This window comes from Natator depressus, chromosome 10, assembly GCF_965152275.1.
Source record: "Natator depressus isolate rNatDep1 chromosome 10, rNatDep2.hap1, whole genome shotgun sequence".
In the NCBI taxonomy this organism is placed as follows: domain Eukaryota; kingdom Metazoa; phylum Chordata; order Testudines; family Cheloniidae; genus Natator; species Natator depressus.
Genome location: NC_134243.1, coordinates 45,400,323 through 45,420,914, shown reverse-complemented (window position 1 = coordinate 45,420,914; position 20,592 = coordinate 45,400,323). Strand labels below are relative to the sequence as shown.

Below are 20,592 nucleotides of genomic sequence, written 5' to 3'. Positions count from 1 at the left end.
AGCATTAGCCTGTTAGGCACCTTCCTCCTGGGTCACCAGTGCCAAAATCAGATTTACCCAGGCTAGTTTGTAATAAAAGGTCCTTCCTCCCTGGCCCCCAGACCCAGCTGCATTGTGAGATTGGGCCCTATATTGCCTCCAAATCCAAGTGTCTGACCATATCTCCCTAGGGAGCGCCTAGACCCTGTGCCCTCACAATAACACTGAGCAGCTTAGACTACAAGCTCCAATCTGCCTCATGCACCTGATAATCCTCCCAGAGCAGGTGGGGCACAACAGCAGTAGGGAGAGTCCATGCCTGACCAAGCCAACAGGGCTGCTGCAGACGAATCCAGGCTGTGAGTCTGAAGGAGTGGCAACGAAAAGGTAACAGCTGAACGCCTCCATAGGGTGCCTGGGTGGTCCCAGGGGCAGCCCTGAGAGTTATTCAGAAAGGTTTCCGGCTTGTGACCTGTGGCCCTTCAGGGCAGGGTCTGTCCCAGCCCCCTGCCTGCACCATCTCCATTCAGGCAGATCAGTGGAACTTCCAAAAGCCCCTTATGCACCAGCGTGTCTACAGCAGGGGCTCTGGGAGCTGCAACCAGGCCCACACATAGCTGCCCCGTGCAGCCAGGCCCAGCTGCGACTGCACTGCACGTACACCCATGCAGGTTACCCCCGCTTGAAATGAGGATCAGCTGCAGAGGTGCAAATGGCAGCATACAACAGCTTTGCACTAGGGGGTGGCAGCTACACTGGGGTAGCCCCATGGCTGTAATCAGAGCAAACAAGGCCCACATCAGCCTAGGGCAAGAGGTGAAGGCTCTCAGGGCTCAGAAAGGTCAAGTTCCAGCATGGCAAAAGGAGAACAGGAAACTCAAGGTTGCGTCTTAGGGCTCATGTGGCTCAATATGTTTATTAGTGAGCGTTCAGCAGGCACAACGGTATTTACGCTAGTCAGGTCCAGAGAGGACTGCAAGGCACTTCTGAGGGACCTGATCCAGCAAGGTGAACTTCACTGGTGAATAATACAGCGTAATACACCTTAGAGGGAACACTACTAATACGCATCTCAGGGGTCTAAATTACCTGCGTGGCCCCAAGAAAGGGAGCTGGGCATCCCTGTGGGCAGCTCAATGAAAGTCTCTGCCCAATGTGCAGCAGGACCAGTTACAGGCACCAGCTACATGTTTAGGTGCATAAAAACTGGGATTGAGAACAGCGGTGCAAACACCATTGTGCCTTCTCTAAACCACTGGTACACTCTCGCCTAGCCTGCCATGTTCAGGTCTGGTTACCCCAGCTCAGAAATCCTGGTGGCCAGAGAGCAGGTGCAAAGATGAGGTGGAATGCAGCTGGGGGAAGGTTTTCCCATGCAGAGACTGAACAGATTAGCCATATAGCATTTAGAAAGGAGGGGACATGGAGAGATATGTAAGATTAGTTTGGGGCTCTTGTTTGCACTCCCACATGAGCAGCCCAAAGGGAAGCCCAATGAAATTAAAAAGCAGCAACTTTCCAACTGGAAAAAAGGGACTGTTTTTAAACACACTATAGTTTATAAATGGAACCTGTGGAACTCCCTGCCCCAAGTACTGGGGGCCAGAGCTCAGGAGGCTTGAACACAGAATGCGAATTGGATTTCAGAAAGGAATTAATTCAGGGACGTTCTCCGGCCTGCGTTCCACACAGGGTCAGCAGGATGGTGAACATGGTCCCTGCTGGCTTTGGAATGTATTATTTGAATAATAAGAAGGGATGCAGCTCCATGAGAGGGGAGAAATATTTCAAAGGGCTCAAACCTTTCAGACATCAGGGCAAAAGCCAGCCCCTGCTTGATGGCTCAGGAAGCAACGTCACTGCAGCCATGGGAGCAGGGGTTTCAGACCTTCCTTTGGAGCACATCGCTGGCCAGGCTCTGGCGTACCTCATCAGCAGGCGATGGAGTTCCAGCCAGGATGACTGGGAACCATTGGGTCTCATCACTGCACTCCTCAGAGATTGTACCTGCCTTGGGATGGGGGCTGTAGCTGTGCCAGGGAGGGTGCCGACTGAGGCACTGGTCTCAGGACCCGGGTGGTGTTGCCTACCCTACACCTGGGAGGGGGTGGGTGCAAAAAGACTCTAGAAAAATGAAAACCCTTATCCTTTGTCCCCAGCACCACACACAGTCCACCTCCTCCACCCCACAGACAAACCCCTGCTATGCTGGGCTTTGGGTAACACACTGCTAGGCACCATATCACCCCCCAGCTAGGCAGGAAGGAGGCGTATCCTGGCCCCTCCAGCCGGGAGAGACGCACTGGAGAGCAGGCCAGTCCATCGCACTTTATTACTCGCACACACCTGGTTGCCAATACACAGACGAGTCTGTCCATGGTTATCTTACAACGGGCTGACTGAGAGCAGGAAACAACCCCGGCAGAAAGGCGAAGTGCAGCCGCAGCCACAGAGCACAAAGCACCAGCCAGGCAGCTCCCTAGCACAGACAGCCGGGCCTGCAGCCTTGGCTGGGCACCCGGCTTTGTAACACCACAGCACTGCTGCTGCCAGCTCCAGTCACCTCCATTGGTACTGAAGTTCTGTGGCATCCCGGTCCAACGCCCCATGGTTGCAGCTATTCTGTGCTCTGAGCCCAGCGGGACAAGGGCTCAACAGCTCCCCTCCCCCTGAGCTGGCCCAGGCTGACCATTAACTGCGCTAGCCAGTTAACTGCGGTCACTGCTAGAAGAGGTGAGTTTTTACAGCGAGTTAACAGGCCCGAGCTTGCTCCTGTGGGATCCTAGTGGAGACAAAGCAGGGGTAGCTTTTACCACAGTGCAGCTAGGCAAGGGCACCTGCGGGGGGTATAGTACTGACCTCCCCAGCTCCACAGCAGTAAAAATTGCTCCCTGTGCCTTGGCACTGCTAGGCATTCACAGCAAGAGAGCTGCTGTGTATTCGTTCTCGTAAAACACCACCCGAATGTGCACCCTCCCTGTCCTCCCACCAGCCGGGATCAAGAGGGAGAAGGAAATCCAGCTGCGCCTGTTACAAGTGGCTTTCTGCACTGGGGCATTATGGCAGCTGCCAGCGGTACCCCAGCAGGAGGGCTCTGATGTGTTGGCAAATACCAGGCTCAACCCTAGAGCAGCGAAGGCAGGGTGTAGCTTTCACACGAGATAGCAGGTGGAGATAACTCATGAAAACTACCCCCAGCCATGTCTATACTAGGGCTTCCCCTCCTGTTAGCTTGCAGTAAGATCACACCTCCTTTCCTGGTGAAGATGAGGCCTATGGGGATTTGCAAAGACAGGCTTTCGGCAGCTTGGTGGGGACTGTTTTGTTTCCAAGGTTGGCTCTGCTTGCGCCTTCCCTGTAGGAACAGCCAGAGGCTGTGTCTGCGCTGTGGGGCTTTGCCCTGCCAGGACTGTTGGGAAGGCTCAGGCTGGCTGCCCATAACCCTGTCACTGCAGGGAAGGCCTTCCCAGCTCCAGGGTTGTTAGTACAGCAGCCGAACAGCCGTTACCAACACACCAACCAAAGGGCACCGAACAGAAGCTCACGCTCACGGAGCAGGCTTGTCTTCACTGAAGTTTCACTTCCAGTGACCTGCTCGCCTAGCCGAGCCCTGGGTTGAGCCACAAACACTGTGGCAGTGACACCCCCAGGCAATAAGCAACCAACCAACTTGCGGTCAAATCGCTAAAGCAAACAAGCCCCTGCTGCTCGGCTGTTGTGATGCCCTCACTTCACCGCTTCCCCAGCCCAGACAGGATCTGCATTCTAATGGAACAAGCAGACAGGGCATTTTCAGGCCCCCATTGTCTGCCATGAAGAAGCAAGAAGAGAGCACATGGCCCGTGTCTGCCCCTTTAAACAAGGCCACAGCCTCGCTGCCAGCCGCACTAGGAGGCAGTAGCCAAGGGAACTTGTGCCTGAGCCAAAGTCTGGCAGCATAAAGCCACAGGCACATCTCGCTCCCTGCCTCCGGTGCAGCTACATCGCCAGCGCTGAAGCCACGAGACCTAGAGACAAACCAGAAGAATGGAGGCCTGTGGGGGCAGGGCTGACAGGCCTGGGGGGTGAGAGGCAGGCAGGGCTGGGACTGCCTCTGGGAGGCAAAGGAAGGGCTCACCTGTTGATCCCAGGAGCGGGAGGGTGTGTAGAGGCAGGGCAGAGTCGATAGAGCACTGCTGGGAAGGTGGGTTCAGACCTTCCCTGGATCCAAAGGGGTGAGCGAGAAGACCAGATGAATGCTAAATTACTGGGCTAGATGCCCAGGTGCACCACAGCAGCTCTTGGCATACAGGGGAGACAGGGAATGTGCCATCTTTCCACCGCTGAGCCTGGGGGCTGAACTGGCACCCCCTGCATGAGGTAGAACAGCCTTGAGGCTGCACTAACTTGAACCAGCTCCCACTAAGTCTCTCTGCTGGCCAGGATCAGTGGCCCCATCCCTATGCTGGCAGATGGGAAAGGTGGGGAGCACACGACAGGACTTGCATACAATGGGGAATCCTCAGCTCTGCCTTAGGGCAGCTTTAAATCTGGTTTGTGCTACGGCAGTATCACCAGGGCAAGGCCACTATTAAATCTTAACCCCACTCAGGGCTGCCTCGCTGGGATGTCCTACTGCCCTGGTTGAGCAGAGCCCTGATCCCTACACTCCACAAAGAGGGGCTGGCTCCAATGCATCCCACCGACTCCATGCCAAAACGCACCCAAGGCTGCAGCCCAGCCCGTGACTTTGGCAGCTCACAAAGAGAGGGTGTTACTGGCCTGAGGACAACAGGGTGCAGCTTGACTTGGTCAGGGCAAGGCTAGGTTATTTCTTCCCAGCCCAATTCTGCAGTGATCCAAGTGCCCAGGGCTGCATGTGGATGGGGTGCAGGGGAAGCTGCTTTGGGTTTGCCAGCGAGGGTGCTGCAGAGTGTACTGGCTCTGCTGGCAGGGATAGGCTTTTCCCTCTCCCCTTGGAGAAGGTTTGGAATATTTTTTCAGAGAAGCAGGAGGTTTCAATTCGGCGTTCCCCCTCCTCCCCATCTGCCCCTCTGGGCTGGCAAGACTGGCGACCACCTACCATGGTGATTGGCACATTACAACACAGACACCCCAAGCACTTCCACTACCATAAGCAGCAGGGAACTAAATGGTGACATTTTAATTGCGCCCAGTAGATTCCAAAGTTAACACTCCCAGCTGAGAGGCCCCAGGCAACACCGCCCCCACCCCCTCGTCTGCATACTCGGGCAGACAATGCTGCATTAGTAATACGTGACACACACGTGGAAGATTGGCTTTGCATCGCTTTGCACCAGGGAAAGCAAAAAATCTGCCACATGGTTCTGTAGTGAGGGCTGGACGCTGCCAGACTTTCCGGGCCCTGGGAACCACAGAAAACACAGGGACATCCCCACAGGGCAAAGAGGGACCAAGCAGGCTGTCTAGTCATGCTCCCCTTACAGATTAGTGAGTAGGTACTGGGGATGGGGTGGGACCGGAGAGAGAAGTACTCAACTGGCCGGGCTCAGGGAAGCTACAGCAGAGGTTAGTAGGGCCTGTGTATGGCCCGTCAGGGAGCTGGGGTCAGGGATTTTGGGCACGTGTAGGGAAAACACCAGGAGGTGCTGAGAGCCAGGGGGGACCAAAGAGCTACCACGCCTTTGTGGCACACATGCCCGAGCGGGGTCAGTGCACTGTAGACAGCTGCAGGCTGGCAGGGGAGCACCAGCCTGCTCGCTCTCCTCCAGGGGTCGCTGGTTCGAGTTACCGCCAGCAGAGAACACCAGGGCCAGGCGTCGGAGCAGAGCCAGAGAAAATCCAGCACAGTCTAAAGGAGGGACTCGGAAAACGAGCCCCAAGGTCACCATCAGGCAACAGCCAGTGCCCCCTGGTGGTCAGGCTGGCGCACTGCCCCAATACCTTCTGCACTGGGCACTGTGGCACCTGCATGGCCCTGGCAGCTGGGGCTTCTTGGCAGGCTCGGCAGGCCTGGATGAGCTGTTGCTTTAAAGAGGTAACAGAGATGAGCTGCCATGCACCCTGCTGTGGCTGTGCAGGCCCCGCCGTGCACCGAGCCAGCTCCAGACCACTAGGCTACCCAGGGCACCCCGCACTGGTGCCAGCCTAGTCACTGCTTCACTCACACACCACACAGAGCACAGTGCGGGGGTCGCACTGGGAGCCACAGGAAGGAGCAGCGGCTGGGTCCCCTTTCCAGGTGTGCGCGGTGGCACGCTGCCTTTGTGGCTGCGCCGAGACTCTGGCTACTGCAGCTGGCTGGACTTGTCACTATCCAGCGCTTTGTGCTTCAGGGCCAGCTGGGCCTCCCCAGCTTCAGTGGATTTCCGGGAGGCTTTGGGGCTCACAGTGCCCTTCCGGGTGCCCTGGGGGCTTGCCAGGCCTTTCTTCTGTAACTGGGGGCTGGACTGGGCTGAGGGGGCCTTCCTGCCCAGGGAGGGGCTCTTGGAGCCCTTGGGCTTGGCTGGCTGCTGCAGGCTCTCCAGACTCTTCAGGCCCAGGATCTCACAATAGCGGTTACACTGGTGGACAGCAGCAAACTGGTCCAGCAGGGCCGGGAAGCAGCTCTCCTTCAGCCCCTGGTACCTGCCAACAGAGCCATACTCAGGGCCAGTGCCCTGCCAAGGGGGCTCTGGGCCAGGGCGCCCTGCTCCCCACACACCCCCTGGCATGGCGAGGAGACAAGACACCTGGGCTGCTTGCAGGTCATAAGGGCTGCTGCCCTCTGGGCACATACCCCTTGCCGTGGGTGGGGGCGCTGACTCTCCACCGGGCTCCCATCCCCTCTAGGGCATTGCTGCACGGTGCTCACTGCATGGGCTGTGGCACTGCAGCAGGGCGCAAAGCAGCTCCTGGACCCGCCATTGTGTGTCCCCCAGACTCAGCCTCCCCTCTTGCAGCCCGCACCTGCCATCACATACCCCACCTCCCCCACACAGTCCCCATTCACTTCCCCTCCCACCCGCCATCACACACTAAGGAACTGGAACAGGAAGAGGAGAGCAGCAGAGGAGATGGGAGTGGGGCTGTACCGTGCAGGAGGAGGACAGAGCTATGGCTGGCTGAGTGACGGGGAAGGGAGGGTAGGGGGGCAAGGTCACCCCAGTGTACTATGACCACAAGCCCTGCAGAGAGGCTGGGACAGCCCCATTGCGTGACAGACACAGCCCAGGGTAGGGCAGTGCCCCCACAGCCCCTCTGAGAAGCAGGGGGTCTGCCAGCTCTCTGCCTCGCCCTGCAGTCACTTACCCTTTCAGCTTTGTAGCTATCCTCACGTTTGTGATCTTCCACCCAACGCCTGCAAGGGAAGGGAACAGTCACCAGCCTCAGGCCAAGCCTGATGCAGCTCCCACAGCTGTCAGCAGGAGCCTGGCCACTAATTCTGCCAGGAGAGCAGGATTGGGCCCAAAGAGTCTCCTGCATGTGGTGAGCCCCAGCTCTCTGGCTGGGGTCCAAGTCACTGAGCCCACCACAGGGGTGGGGTGGGCACAAGAGGCAACGGGGGGGGGGGTCCCAGTCACGCCTGCACAAGTGGTGCAGGCACGAGGGGCACCAGGGTGGGTCCCTGTCACCTCTGCACATGCAGGGTGGGCACGACGGTCACCAGCACAGAGTCCCAGTCACCCCTGCACAGGCGTGGTGGGGCTAGGGGCACTGGTGTGGGATCCCAGTCACACTGCATAGACTGGGTGGGGCAAGGGGCACCAGCACAGGGTTCCAGTCCCCCCTTCACAGGTGGGGTGGGCACAAGGGGTACCGGTGTGGGATCCCGGTCACCCTTACGCAGGCAAGGTGGGTGCGAGGGGCACCGGCATGGGGTTCCAGTCACCCCTGCGGGCTCCTGACAAATCACGTTTAGGCCCCAAGTTGCCCTCTTTTCAATTGAATGCGCCTTTAGCTCTGTCCCTCTCCAAATTCCCTCCTTCACTCCTGCCCACAGGGCGCAGCTGCTGCCATCCCTGGGGCCGAGGCCAAGGCCGAGGGGAAGGCTGGGAGCATGAAGGAGGGGCTGGGAGAGCGCGGGCTGGCAGGGCCCTTAGTGGAGTCACAGAGAGCCTGGGGAGGGGACAGTCCTACCAGCTAAGGAGCAATAAGCAGCGACCAGCCCACAGAGCCCCTCCATACAGAGACTGCAGCAGCCCCTGCCCGTGTCACTGCATCATCCAGTGGAGCAGAGATGGAATAGTCCCCGTTTCACACCTGGGGAAGCCCCGGCTCAGAGAGGTCACAGACCTGGGCTTTGAGTGTGCACTGGGTTTGGGTGCCCTGTCAGCACGCTTTCAGCCGCTGGCTCCAGCTGCCACTGGGCATTCTCTGCACCTCTGCAAATCAGACCCCAAGGGTCTGGAGTTGGGGACCATAGAGGAGAGGCTCTTTCTGAAAGCCTGAGGCCAAGGCCCTCCAGCCAGTGGCTGGCAGAGACAGGAACAGAGGCCAGATCTCCCAGGTTCCCACCTCCAGATGCCAATGCAGGCTGCCACTCTAGTACCTCCTAGTGTGGTTGGGAGAGAGAGTACTAGGGAAAGGCCCTGTCTGCCACCATGCCTGGCAGGATGGCGGGGGGGGTGGGGGTGGCTGGAGTCCTTGGCTGAAGGAGATTTGCCCATCTCCTTTTTCCAGCAGCCACCACTCCCTTGCTCTCTCTCGGGGGCAGGGCTGCCCAGACACAGTGCTGGGTGGTGTGTTGTAGGGGGCACCGCTGCCTTGGGCCCTGTGGCGCTGGGCCAGAGGAGCCAGGGACTCTCCCTCGCCGGAGACTAGATGGCCGCCTCGGCCCATACCTTCCATGTCGGTCACAAGGATGTTTCCATTTGTCCATTGGTAGAGCCAGTGCTGGAAGGCACAGCACTTCTGCGCCATCTCCGAGCTGCTCTGCACAGCCAGGCTGCCGTCCCGCTCCTTCACGCAGTACCGCTCAAAGGGCCCCACAAGGTCCTCTTCAATGGTGGCGTAAGGGACAGTGTTGGCAGGTCGGTAAATGAGATACAGAGGGATGATCCTGGACAATGGCAAACGGCTCGGGTCAGCACAGGGTGAGCCAGGACATAAGCTGATGGGCTGGCTGTGCATCTAGCATGCAGAGCGCATGGCGGACCCCAACCCAGAGCCCACTGCCCTGAGCACAGTCCCCTGGCTGCTCCCTGGGCCGGGCTACAGCCTGTCGGCAAGCTGCCCACACCTCAGCCATGCTAGCAACTGGACCTGCTCACGTTAGCCCAGGCCCCAGGCCCTTCCCACACAACGCTCCCAATTCGGCTTCTGAGCACACCTGTTAATGAAAACAGGCCGCTGGATCCCTGCAGTGATGGGGCAGACAAGGCCATGCCAGTGCCACCCACCATGGATCCTCCCCCTCCCCCCCCCAAGTGATGCTCAGGGTGGGAGGAGGCTATGCTGCCCTGTGGCCCCTGCATGCTCAGGATGGAGGGCAGAGGCCCAACTTACTCCGGCACCACCCCGAAGTCTGGGATGGCCCGTGCTTCAGCAGCAAAGATCTTGCAGTACTCCCGGCTCGAGTTCTGGATTTTGCACTCCTGGGGATTCAAGCAAAGTCATTATCCCTTGCCGTGCCGGTGAGCCAGGCTCAGACAGCGTCCTGCTCCTCCCGGAGAGCTCATAGACGGGCACCGGGGCACGTCCTCGCTGGCAATCACAGGACAAAGGGCAGCTCAGAGCACCAGAGCCTCTGCACCACACAGTGTGGGGGACAGCAGACATGACAGGTGTGAGTACTGGACAGCCGTGGAGTAGGCTGCAGGTGCTGGCCCCTGCCCCTCAGGGCTTGTGTGACAGCAGCTACCTCAGGAGCAGGGAGGACATAGGCAGGACACAGGTCAGGGCTGGGCAGGCAGCACAAGGGACAGCTCAGGAGGAGCAGGCAGTGGCAGGAGAGCAGAGGTCAGGGGGCAACTGGCCAGAGGGGCCAGCAGGCCAGGAGCCTGTGCCCAGGCCGGGGAAGGCTGTTCCAGGCACTGGGGTGTGCATGAGGAAAGACAGGAGAGGGAAAGCGGGAGGAGAGAAGAGGAGTGGGGCCAGGGTTGGACAGGCTGGCAGGTGCAGGGAGGCGCTGAGGAGTGGCAGTGAGCTGCGTAGCGAGTGAGGAGCAGGCCAGCTGGGCAGGGGTGGGGGAAGCATGCTGGGCAGGAGCAGTGTGCCAGGTGGGGAGAGGGACATGAAGGGTGTGGGGGTGTGTGCAATGCAGGCAACAACAATCAAAGCACTGAGCCAAGTCAGAGTTTTCAGGCTGTCCCCATACTACAGGAACAAGGGGGCATGCCTGGGTGTGCCTGTTGGGGAGTGTGAGGGGAGGGATTGTGACCTGGGCACGCCTGCTGGGCAGCATGGGGGGAGGGGTGTGACCTGGGCACGCCTGCTGGACAGCACGGGGGGAGGGGGCGTGACCTGGGCGTGCCTGCCAGGGAGTGTCGGGGGAGGGGGTGTAGCCTGGGCATGCCCAGGGAGTGCGGGGGGAGGGGCATGACCTGGGTGTGCCTGCCAGGGAGCGTGCAGGGAGGGGCCATGCCCTGGGGTGCCTGCCAGGGAGCCTGGGCCCACCTGGATGGTGATGTCGTAGTTCTTCTCGATGAGCGTGTTCTCATTCTTGGTCCCGAAGACGATGAGGTTGTGCACTTTGATGATGCAGGTCCGGCCGGACTCGAAGACGGGCTCCAGGCCATAGATTGTTCTTGCACGGCAGGCTTTGCGCAGGAAGCCGGCGCCCACCTCCACGTCCTCGCTCACGACACGCCCAAAGAACTTGTCCCCCCAGTAGCCTGAGTCAGCCAGGCCTTTGGCGAACACCATGGGGGTCATTTCGATCTCCTCACCGACTGGCAGAAGGAAAGCAGCGAGTGAATGGTGGCAGGTGCTGCTGGGAACAGGGGGGCTGAGCAGGCATTAGGCTCACCCTGCCGGGGCCTGCAGCAGGTTGGGCCCCTAGTGCATAGAGAGATAGCGAGGGCAACACGCTCAGCCCCAGGAGGAGGAGGGTGGGGAACAGCTCCTGGCGCATGCTAGTGCCCTCTCTGGCAGACTGGTGGCATGGTGCTGGAGGAGCCCCTCGCTGCAGGGCCTTGGGAAGAAGCTCCGGGTCTGCGATCAGTGAGCTTGACGTCTGGCTGGCATTGGCCAACTGCCTGGTGCAAGGCCTTGCACATAGACACCGGCTCGTTAGGGAGGAATGGCTGGCTCCGGCCACGCCGCACTGTGCGGTCACCCCCTCCCACCGGGCATCCAGCCCCACCCCGCGAGGGGACACTGGGTTTACTCTGAGTCCAGCGGTAATGCCCTGGCCAGCACTCACTGCTCCTCTGGCTGCTCCCACTTTACCTTCAATTTCTTCTCTGGAGACAAATCCCGACAGCACTAGAGGAGAAACAGAGCCCTGGCCATTAGTGCCCTGAGGGGGACGGGCCTGTCTATCAGCCGTTCATCCCAGCCCCCTCCCTGCCCAGAGCCTGGGCTCTTCCCTGAGTGCCCCAGGGACATCCAGACCTGAAAGTGCCTTGGCAGCGCCACGCACGAATGCACCAGTGTGACACAGTGACTACACTGACCGCTGGGCCCTGCTGCGCCCTTGTGCCCTCACTCTCCTGCCCCCATCGCCCGGTATCCAACTCATTCCTCTGTCCCCTCCCCTTATCCAGTCCCAACCTGCCCCCCCATACCCAACCCGCCTCACCTTCTGCGCTGAGCAGGAAGTCGGTAGAGTCGGTGCCATACTCATTCTCGATGGTGCACTGGTACACGCCACAGTCCTTCCGGGATGCCTGCACAATGGCCAGGGCTGCCTGCCCCTCATCACCTGAGCTGAAGAAGAATGGAGCCAGCTGGAGATTAGTGCTGGGCAGCCCTGTAGTACCTGTACTGTGGTAGGGCCTATGAGCCCCAGCTGCGGACCACAGCCCCACTGTGTGAGGAGCTGTACGCACCCACCCATCCAATGAAAGAACAGGCCCTGCCCCACAGAGCTTGCAGTCTGACTTCAGCCCTGCAGTGGGTGCATGTGAACTGAAAGCCAGGTGAATGCTATCAGGAGTGAAGTACATAGCATGTTGGGAAAGGAATCTTCCCGTGTGATCCAGTGATACACAACCCAGGGGGTCTCAGGAAGCCACCTTGCTGCTTCATGACACTCAGGAGCTAAGGGATTATTATGGTTTCCTGTAGATTGTACTTGGGGAGAATTAAAAGGAAGAGAGACATCACCTCCTTCTCCCAGCAGCCCCTTGAACTCCAGCAAGGCAGGCTCGCAGGAGGACAGTTTCTTAGATTTGTTCCCTAAAAAGAAGGAATCAAAAATGGGAATCTCCCTCACATTCTCGGCAGTGAAGACAGATGCAAAGAATTCATTAGCTTCTCTGCAATTGCCTTGTCTTCCTTGAGTGCTTCTTTAGCATCTCAATCGTCCAGTGGCCCCACTGATTGTTTGGCAGGCTTCCTGCTTCTGATGTCCTTAAAAATTGTTTTGCTGTTAGTTTTTAAGTCTTTTGCTAGTTGCTTCTCAAATTCTTTTTTTGGCCTGCCTAATTATAGTTTTCACTTGACTTGCCAGAGTTTATGTTCCTTTCTATTTTCCTCAGTAGGACTTAACTTCCACTTTTTAAAGGAAACCTTTTTGCCTCTCACTGCTTCTTTTAATTTGTTGTTTAGCTGCGGTGGCAGTTTTTTGGTTCTCTTACTATGTTTTTTACTCTGGGGTATACATTTAATTTGAGCCTCTGGTATGATGTCTTGAAAAAGTTTCCATGCTGCTTGCAAGCATTTCACTTTTGTGCAGGAAGGGTGTAGCCAAGAACAGGGGCCACAGCTCCTTACAGAGAAGCATCTGGTCTGGTGGGGCACCAAGCCCTGGGCCCTCTCAGTGAAGCCAGAACATCCCTTGTACCCCTCATGGCAACCATGTGCTGTAGGTGAGAGTCCAATTGCCTGGGGGGCAGACTGCTTTCCCCTGCCCTTATCAGTGTTTCCCAACTCTCCCTGTGTCTCCATTATAGGATGTTGGAAATGTGGCTTCTGGAGACAGTGCAGGCCCTGCTTCTGTCTGACCTAGTCCCTTCCATGCACAGTGCAGAAGGACATACCATTGTTACAGGCTGGGCAGATGTTCCCTCAGTGAGGTGCATGGTCTTCTCGCTCGCTCTCTGCCCTAGGAGCTGGGCTCTGAGCATTAGCGTCTGCTGTGGTTAACAATGAACAGATTCTGTGGTTCCTTCTATCCCACCTTGGCTTCTCTCTCTCTCTCTCCAGAGCCAGGGGGCCTCTGTGCTAATGGCCGGGTGTACTTCACTCTGATACCAATGGATCCATGTTTGGACTTGTTAGCAGGGAGCACCTTCACCCCAAAATGACCAAGGTGGGTCTACAGTGTAGGCGAGAGGTGTGATTGCCACACATGCAGACAGACCCAAACTAGCTTAAATCTGCCTAGATCAAAGCCAGCTTGAGTAACAATAGCAGTGAAACACAGGCGGTGGCTGATCAACTATGCACTCAGAGTCCCGGGCGGGGTTGTACTCCAGACACTAGCCTGCACTGCTTGCACTACACACTATTGCTCCTGGAGCTAGCTTTGCTGTTGCTAAATCAAAGCTAGTTTGGGTACGTCCACATAGGCTGCAATCACACCTCCCGGTTGCAGTGTGGATACACCCTCAGAACTTGATAAGTGCAAGGGGCAAGGCTAGATTTAACACATCGGCCACAGGACATGCACAATGAGTAAAATACAGCAAAGCTGGCAGATTACCTCCGTCTGGCTTCTGCTACGGGAAACTCATCCTTGTACCACGTCAGCTTTGAGTCACTCAAAATATTGAAGAACTGGCACCAAAGTTTCAGGTTTCCTGATGCATCCGAAAATTGTTCTGCTCTGATCTTACGAATCAGCTGGGGGGCTAAGGACAAAGCATACACCCGTAGTACAGCTTTCACCAGGCAGGCTCTCAAAGTGCTACACAAACTGAGATACCAACTATATAAAAGGAGGAATTCATCCAGCGATGCAGCACAGCAGCTGTTCGCAGCAATGGGAAATTAAGAAAAATACCAGGTCCAGGGAATACAAAATACCAGGGAATTCAGGGAGGCAGAAGGCATTCACCAGAGTGGGAATTTGTGCTGGACACACCTGCTTTTGCCCTTGGATATCAAGTGGCCCCAAAGGAGACATCTTCAGTTTTACAGCTCACTTGAAGGCTAGTCTCTTCCGTCCCACAGTGCCCCCAGAGACCCCAGCAGCACTGACCGCAAAGGTGGAGCGCCACCAATGAGCCTGCACCACCACTACCTGCAACACCAGCATAATGAGTACCTCCCATCCTCCTCTGAGCCACCTTGACCTTGCTTTGCTTGTCAGGTGGCAGATCTCAGCACTGGGTGGCCAATGGCACCAAACTGCTCTTGTTTTGGTGGCCTTAACAGAAATTTGAAAACAACATTTGAAAATATGTAAAATATGAGACAGGAAACAGATGGGCCAGTGCTGCAGTGGGACCAAGGACTGTTCAATGGTCTCCAAACTTTACCTACTGCATAATCAGGTTTGCATCTTTAATGCGGGCGGGGGACACTCAGGCAGCCTAAACCGGGGTGGGCAAACTTTTGGGCCTGAGGGCAACATCGGGGTGCGAAACTGTCTGGAGGGCCAGGTAGGGAAGGCTGTGCCTCCCCAAACAGCCTGGCCCCTGCCCCCTATCCGCCCCCTCCCACTTCCCGCCCCCCTCAGAACCTCCCACCCATCCAACCCCACCCTGCTCCTTGTCCCCTGACCGCCCCCTTCCAGGACCCCCGCCCCTAACCGCCCCCGGGACTCCACCTCCATCTCACCCCCCCCGTCCCCTGACTGCCCACCCCAGAACCTCTGCCCTATCCAACCGTCCCGTTTCCTGTCCCCGACCGCCCCCTCCCGGGACCCCCCGCCCCTAACCATCCCCCTGGGATCCCACCCACTATCCAACCACCCCCTGCTCCCTGACTGCCCCCCAGGACTCCCTGCCCCTTATCCAACCCCCCGACCCTGGCCCCCTTACCATGCTGCTCAGAGCAGCATGTCTCGGAGCCGCACCGGAGCTGGACACGCTGCCGCGCTGCCCCGCATGAGCGCGCAGCCCCGCCGCTCAGAGCGCTGCCTGCACGGCGGAGTAGCTGCGGGGGAGGGGCTGGGGGCTAGCCTCCCAGCCCAGGAGCTCAGGGGCCAGGCAGGATGGTCCAGCGGGCCTGATGTGGCCTGTGGGCCATAGTTTGCCCACCTCTGGCCTAAACCATGCCTCCTCTGTGTGTGCAGCACAGCAGAGACCAGGACAAGCATTCAGATAACTTGGCCTTCACTGATGTAAGCAGAGTCTGGATGAGCTCTCCCCTGACATCTAGTGGTGAGCTGTGGAAAAAGTCTTCAGAAGCTGACCTTGTTTGCACGGACACACCCACCCTGCCTAGGTGCTCAGCATGATGGGATTGCTTACCCAAATGATCACTTGTGGCTGGTGTTGGATCCCCAGTCTCCTTGTTATTGGGGCAGGAGTAATAAAGGGTTGTTATCCTTGTTGTGTGAACCAAGGGCAGCAAAACTGTACCTGGTATACCCCAATGGAGGGACTCATCCTCAACTGAACAGCACTCACTAGGCAAGGGACATGGGTTCCACAGCCCAATGAGTTGAGAAAGGGTGGGTCATTTGACCATGGTATAATAAGAGAGCTAACTTAGATGTAATTCAGAGTCTTGTTACATGCTGTAGAGTTGCACTCACTGATACCTACGTCTAAGAATTAGATCCACTTTGGGACAGTGTCTCTCTTGCAAGAGACTGCCCAGTGTGCACCAGTAGCGTGGTTCCCCCACTAACAGCTGAAATCATTGAGAGCTGTATGGGGGCTGAAGGCATCTTGGTGAATGGCCAGCAGGGTGGCTGGTGGAGAGGCATGGTGAGAAGCCAGCAGAGAAGCTGGTGGAGAGGGCCAGAGCAGAGGCACGGCAATTGATCCTTGGTGCAATGAGTGAGTGCCTGAGCAGTGCAGTGTGTAAGGTGCCTCCTTACCCCTCCACCCTGCCACCTTCCACACAGGGTGGGAGGTGAACTCTGCAGATGAACCTCTGAACTCTTGGGCTGCACTGGCCAAGGACAGCAACTGTGAGTGGGTACAGAAAAGGATTGGGCACCTTAAAGGGACTTCTGTGTTTCTGGACTTAAGACCCTCAGGGGAAAAGGACACTTGGGGGTGGGTCTTTTTGTTATGGTTTGTGTTTATGAACCCCAGTTGCGGTATTTTCCCAAATTAATGCTGAGTTAATTCCCTCCTTTTATTCAAAGTTTTTGCTACACTCAGACTCTGTGCTTATGAGAGGGGAGGTATTGCCTCTTACAGGCAGCCAGGGGGTGGTGTGTAATTGTCCCAGGTCACTGGGTGGGGGCTCGAGCCTGTTTTGTGTTGTTTTGTTGAAAAGGAACCTCTAGATACTGACCCTGACCCTTGTTGCTGCTGGCTCCACCTGGCAGAAGGGTTACACTTAGATTCCTCATGACACAGAGATTGGGTAAGTCCCATCTCTGGTAACTCACGTGAGCACAGCATTGTTGCTCTAACTCCAGGAGCCTCACAGTGAGCTACAATGTGGTCTACAGTGGATTCTCTTTTGTGGGCTCTACCGATCCTTGGGACCCAGCCCTTACCCTAATCCTGGCTCTGCTCCTCCTTACCCGAGAAAGCCTCAGCAAAGCTTGTCTCTCTAGTACTGCTGGCTCTGGGTGTCTCCTGCTCTCAGTGCTGTCAGTGTTCAGGATGCATACTCTAAATGGGGGCCTCCGGGTAATTACTCAGTAACTGTACAGGTTTGGGGGATGTGACCTGCTCAGGATTCTGCTCTGCTTTCCAAACTCCACAGAAAAGGAGGTGGAGCTTTCCCCACCCGGGATGAGAGAAGGGGCACCGGTATCTGAAATGGCAGGTTCTTTACCCTGGGGTGACTTTTCAATTCACCTGCCTTCAATGGGAGCAGGAGATACCCCTCGGACTGGCCTGTACCCATGTCAAAGGAAGGACAGGCATGGGTAGGTCTGGAAACATGTGGAGATTTCACATTCTGCGTGTTACCCATTCCCAGATGCCCTCTTGGCTCCCTGCTACTGCAAGGACTTGTCACTGCTGTGTGCTGCCATCCTACATACTCCCACAGCAATCCCCCCAGGCTCTCAAACTCTGGGGTGGGGGTTAGTGTGTGCAATATGCAGGCGGGGAGAGAGTGTCTGCATCTCTCCTGCCTGGGGGCATCCCGTGCTGCCCTCGTCTCTTATGCTTTTCTTACCTTTAAATGGGTTGTTTGTTTTCCTTGACTCCCCTGCCTGTCCTTCCTGCTTGGTGTCCTCAGGGCCTTCCGGGGTCCGACTGCTTTCGTCTGAGGGCTCCTCATATGCCTTGGGAACTTCGAGTGTTGCCATCTTTCTGGGGAGGGTTGGGGAGTGTCGGTCCATGGGAGGAGACAGAGTTGGGACAGGGGCTTGTAACAGAGCTGGGTTCTTCCTGGACTGTCGGGGAGGCACCGTGGGGCTGTCCCTCTTCAGATGCACTTGGCTCTCCGTGGCTGCCGCCTCTACCTCCTCAACCTGCTTGTTTTTAGGCAAGTATATCTTGCGTCGAGCCCCGGAGGCAAGCTCCTCTGGTGTGGCACAAGGTAATGCTGCAACCAGGTCGCTGGAGTTCTCCTTCATGCTGCTTTCGAGATGCAGATCAGAAAGCCCATCGTCTGCCTGGCCTGTTCTGTCCAGGGGCACATTACCCACCACAATAGAAGGGACAGACAGCAGGGCGGACCCTTCTGGTTCATATGCCTCCCTGGCTGGCAGTGTCCTACATGCTAAAGGACTGATACCCAGAGCTTCTTTGCTGGTAACTAACTCTTGGTTAATCATTCCCGTGAGCCTTCTAGATGTTCTGGGGCTTAAATGCAAGCTCTCTGCACTTTGGAAGAGCTGGTTATTTTGCACCCTTTCTAAGATTTTCCTTGATGTGCTGGGGCTTAGCCCTGCAATGCCCACTTCCGGCAGTGCTTTCTCCTCCCCAGCAGGCTGCCTCCCCTCCTCTTCAGTCTCAGCATCCTTCTTTGTGGGGCCCTTACTTTTATCCGGCTCGGACGAGGACATTTTTAAAAGCAGAAGTAAATAATTCTTCAAGGAGGACACTAGGTTTCTGTGCTGTACTTTGTGTTCCAGGGATACCTCCCCCTCCGGAGTTCTCTCTTCAGCCCGCGGAATGAGTGGCGCCTCCGTTTTCAGTTCAGACCTACCTGTAGAGGTCATGCTGCTTCTCCCAGCTGCAGCTGCTGGCTCCTTGCCTAGAGTCACAGCTCTCTGCTCACTTTCCTCCCCACTCTTAGGAGCCAGCGACACAGGTGCCAGCTTGGCACTGCCCTCCTCAGCGGAGCTGACTGGAAACCGTTCGCGGTGAGGCATGGCAGCCAGCGTTGGTGCAGATTCATTTGTTTTCCTAGTCTCCATTTCTCTTTTCACGCCACTTGGCAGCTGGGCTGCCGATTGGTTCTCATCAGCAGGGGCTTCTTTGACTGGAAAAGAGGAAGCTGAGCCTGGTGCTTCCATAGACTCAGAGATCTCTGTGATGGAAACGGGACGCAGCACTTCCTTACTCACTTGGGTGGAGACTGGAGCTGCCTGTTTAGGCACCCAAGACATCCCACCCACCACTCCGCCTGCTTGCTGTGAGGTCTCATGGGAGGGCTCCACAGGGCTCTCCTCTACCTCTGTGCAGGACAAGCTGTCCCCTAACCAGCTTCCAGCTGGCTCTGTTTCTGCAGTTAATGGCTGAACAATCTTCTCACCCTCCCCCATTCCACTCCAGCAGGCACCTGGTTTAAGCGGGGCTTTGCCTCCAGGCTTACGACTTGCTTCCTTCAATGCTGACCCAGCTGTAGCTAGCTCCTCATTCTCCTTACTAGGAGTTGGTCTTTGCTGGGTCTCTTTGCCTGGGAAATTCAGGGAATGCCCTGCTCCCTCCTCTTTCCAAGGGGGATGTTCCTCCCAGCTGGGCTGTGTGAGACCAGGAGAACCAGCAGGAGGCCTCTGGGAACTCTCTTGGCTTATTTTCAGCATCCCTGTTCCTCGCGGCCTGGGGCTGGCTGGCTGTTCAGACTGCTCCATCTCTCTCTCCATGCAGATGGGCTTCCCTCTTGTGAGCTCCTTTAATTGTCTGGTTTGAAGATTACGGTCCTCCATTGGCTCCAACACTGGATATTTCAGGTCGCTGGTGGAGGACAACACCTGCTTCGCTGCCTCCTGAACCTAGGTACAAAAGGGAAACCATGATTATGTTACTGCCTGGATCCACTTGGCATTAACTTAGCACCTTGGGCCCATCTACACGCTACACTGCACAGGGTCTGGATACCATATTGGATCATGGTCTGGTCTTGCCTCTGTGGATAGGACCAAACAGTTAGGGCCTGATTATGAGAGGGGTTGAGGGACACTAGATGGGGAGGCCCCGAGTTACTACAGAGAATTCTTTCCCAGGTGTTTGGCTGGTGGGTCTTGCCCACATTCTCAGGGTCTAACTGACTACCATATTTGGGGCAGGGAAGGAATTTTCTCCTAGGTCAGATAGGCAGAGACCCTGGGGGTTTTTCACCTTCCTCTGCAGCGTGGGGCACAGATCACTTGCAGGTTTCAACTAGTGTAAGTGGTGGATTCTCTGTAACTTTAAGTCTTTAAACCATGATTTGAGGATGTCATTAACTCAGCCAGAGGTTGGCGGTCTATTACAGGAGTGGGTGGGTGAGGTTCTGTGGCCTGCAATATGCAGGAGGTCAGACTAGATGGTCCCTTCTGACCTTAAAGTCGGAGTGCCCCATGCTTCCACTGACTGCAGTTGGACCTGTGTGGGTTCAACACCTCTGAAAAATCAGGCCCTCACTTGTAACTATGCTCCTGCCATGCAAAGACCATGGCTACAACACAATTCTCTTCTCTACACGTTGTCATATAGCGCTCAACACCATAGCATTGGAGCACCTTCCAGCAGTGCATTAAGCAACGTGACTAGCTTCTGTCATGTGTTGTTTGTTCTCCCAGCATCTCCTCAGGACGAGATGTGCGTGCAGTTAAGTGTCTTGTTGGATTTTTTTAATGTTATTGTTTTAAATGCCCATGCTCCTTTGTGCTTATGTTAGTGAAGGCAAGATCAAAGAAATGTGCCTGGCAGTTGGAGTCGAAGGTGGGGAGGTTTCTGATGGGGAGTTCACTCCACAGTCTCGGACCAGCCATTGAGGAAGTTGTGTCTCCCACACCAATGAGCTTTACTCTTATTGCAGAGTGCTCCGTGGGCTGGAGGAGCGGAGTCACTGACTGGAGTCTTCGTGCCAGAACTTACCCTTCATGTTACGCAATTGTAACACGTCAAGAAATGGCACGCACAAAGCACATAAGCCTGGAGAAGCCCATTTCCCGGTAAGAGTGATATGTTATTGCTGACTGCAAATCCCAAAATGTAGATACCAAGATGAAACAATGGGAGAATCACTCTCTCCCATCTCTCCCTTAGTAATTCGTAACATTCATGTGAAAAAGGCATGGGGATGCCAGAACAGATCAGAGCAGAGGTTCTT

The 20,592-nt window shown here is 56.4% G+C and overlaps 1 protein-coding gene across 3 annotated transcripts in view; it reads right to left on the bottom strand.

The window, feature by feature from the left end:
* Positions 1–2,281: 2,281 nt before the first annotated feature.
* Positions 2,282–20,592, bottom strand: part of ALPK3 (alpha kinase 3) — an 86,710-nt gene continuing 68,399 nt past the window's right edge. For all 3 annotated transcript variants that reach the window (XM_074965961.1, XM_074965962.1, XM_074965963.1), the window contains 9 exons: positions 17,284–19,270; positions 13,730–13,877; positions 11,663–11,790; positions 11,311–11,346; positions 10,537–10,811; positions 9,427–9,515; positions 8,763–8,980; positions 7,231–7,279; positions 2,282–6,567 (listed from right to left, as the gene is read on the bottom strand). In XM_074965961.1, coding sequence (XP_074822062.1) covers positions 6,228–6,567; positions 7,231–7,279; positions 8,763–8,980; positions 9,427–9,515; positions 10,537–10,811; positions 11,311–11,346; positions 11,663–11,790; positions 13,730–13,877; positions 17,284–19,270 — 3,270 coding nt within the window. In that variant the 3' untranslated portion in view covers positions 2,282–6,227. The remainder of the gene's footprint in view (positions 6,568–7,230; positions 7,280–8,762; positions 8,981–9,426; positions 9,516–10,536; positions 10,812–11,310; positions 11,347–11,662; positions 11,791–13,729; positions 13,878–17,283; positions 19,271–20,592) is intronic.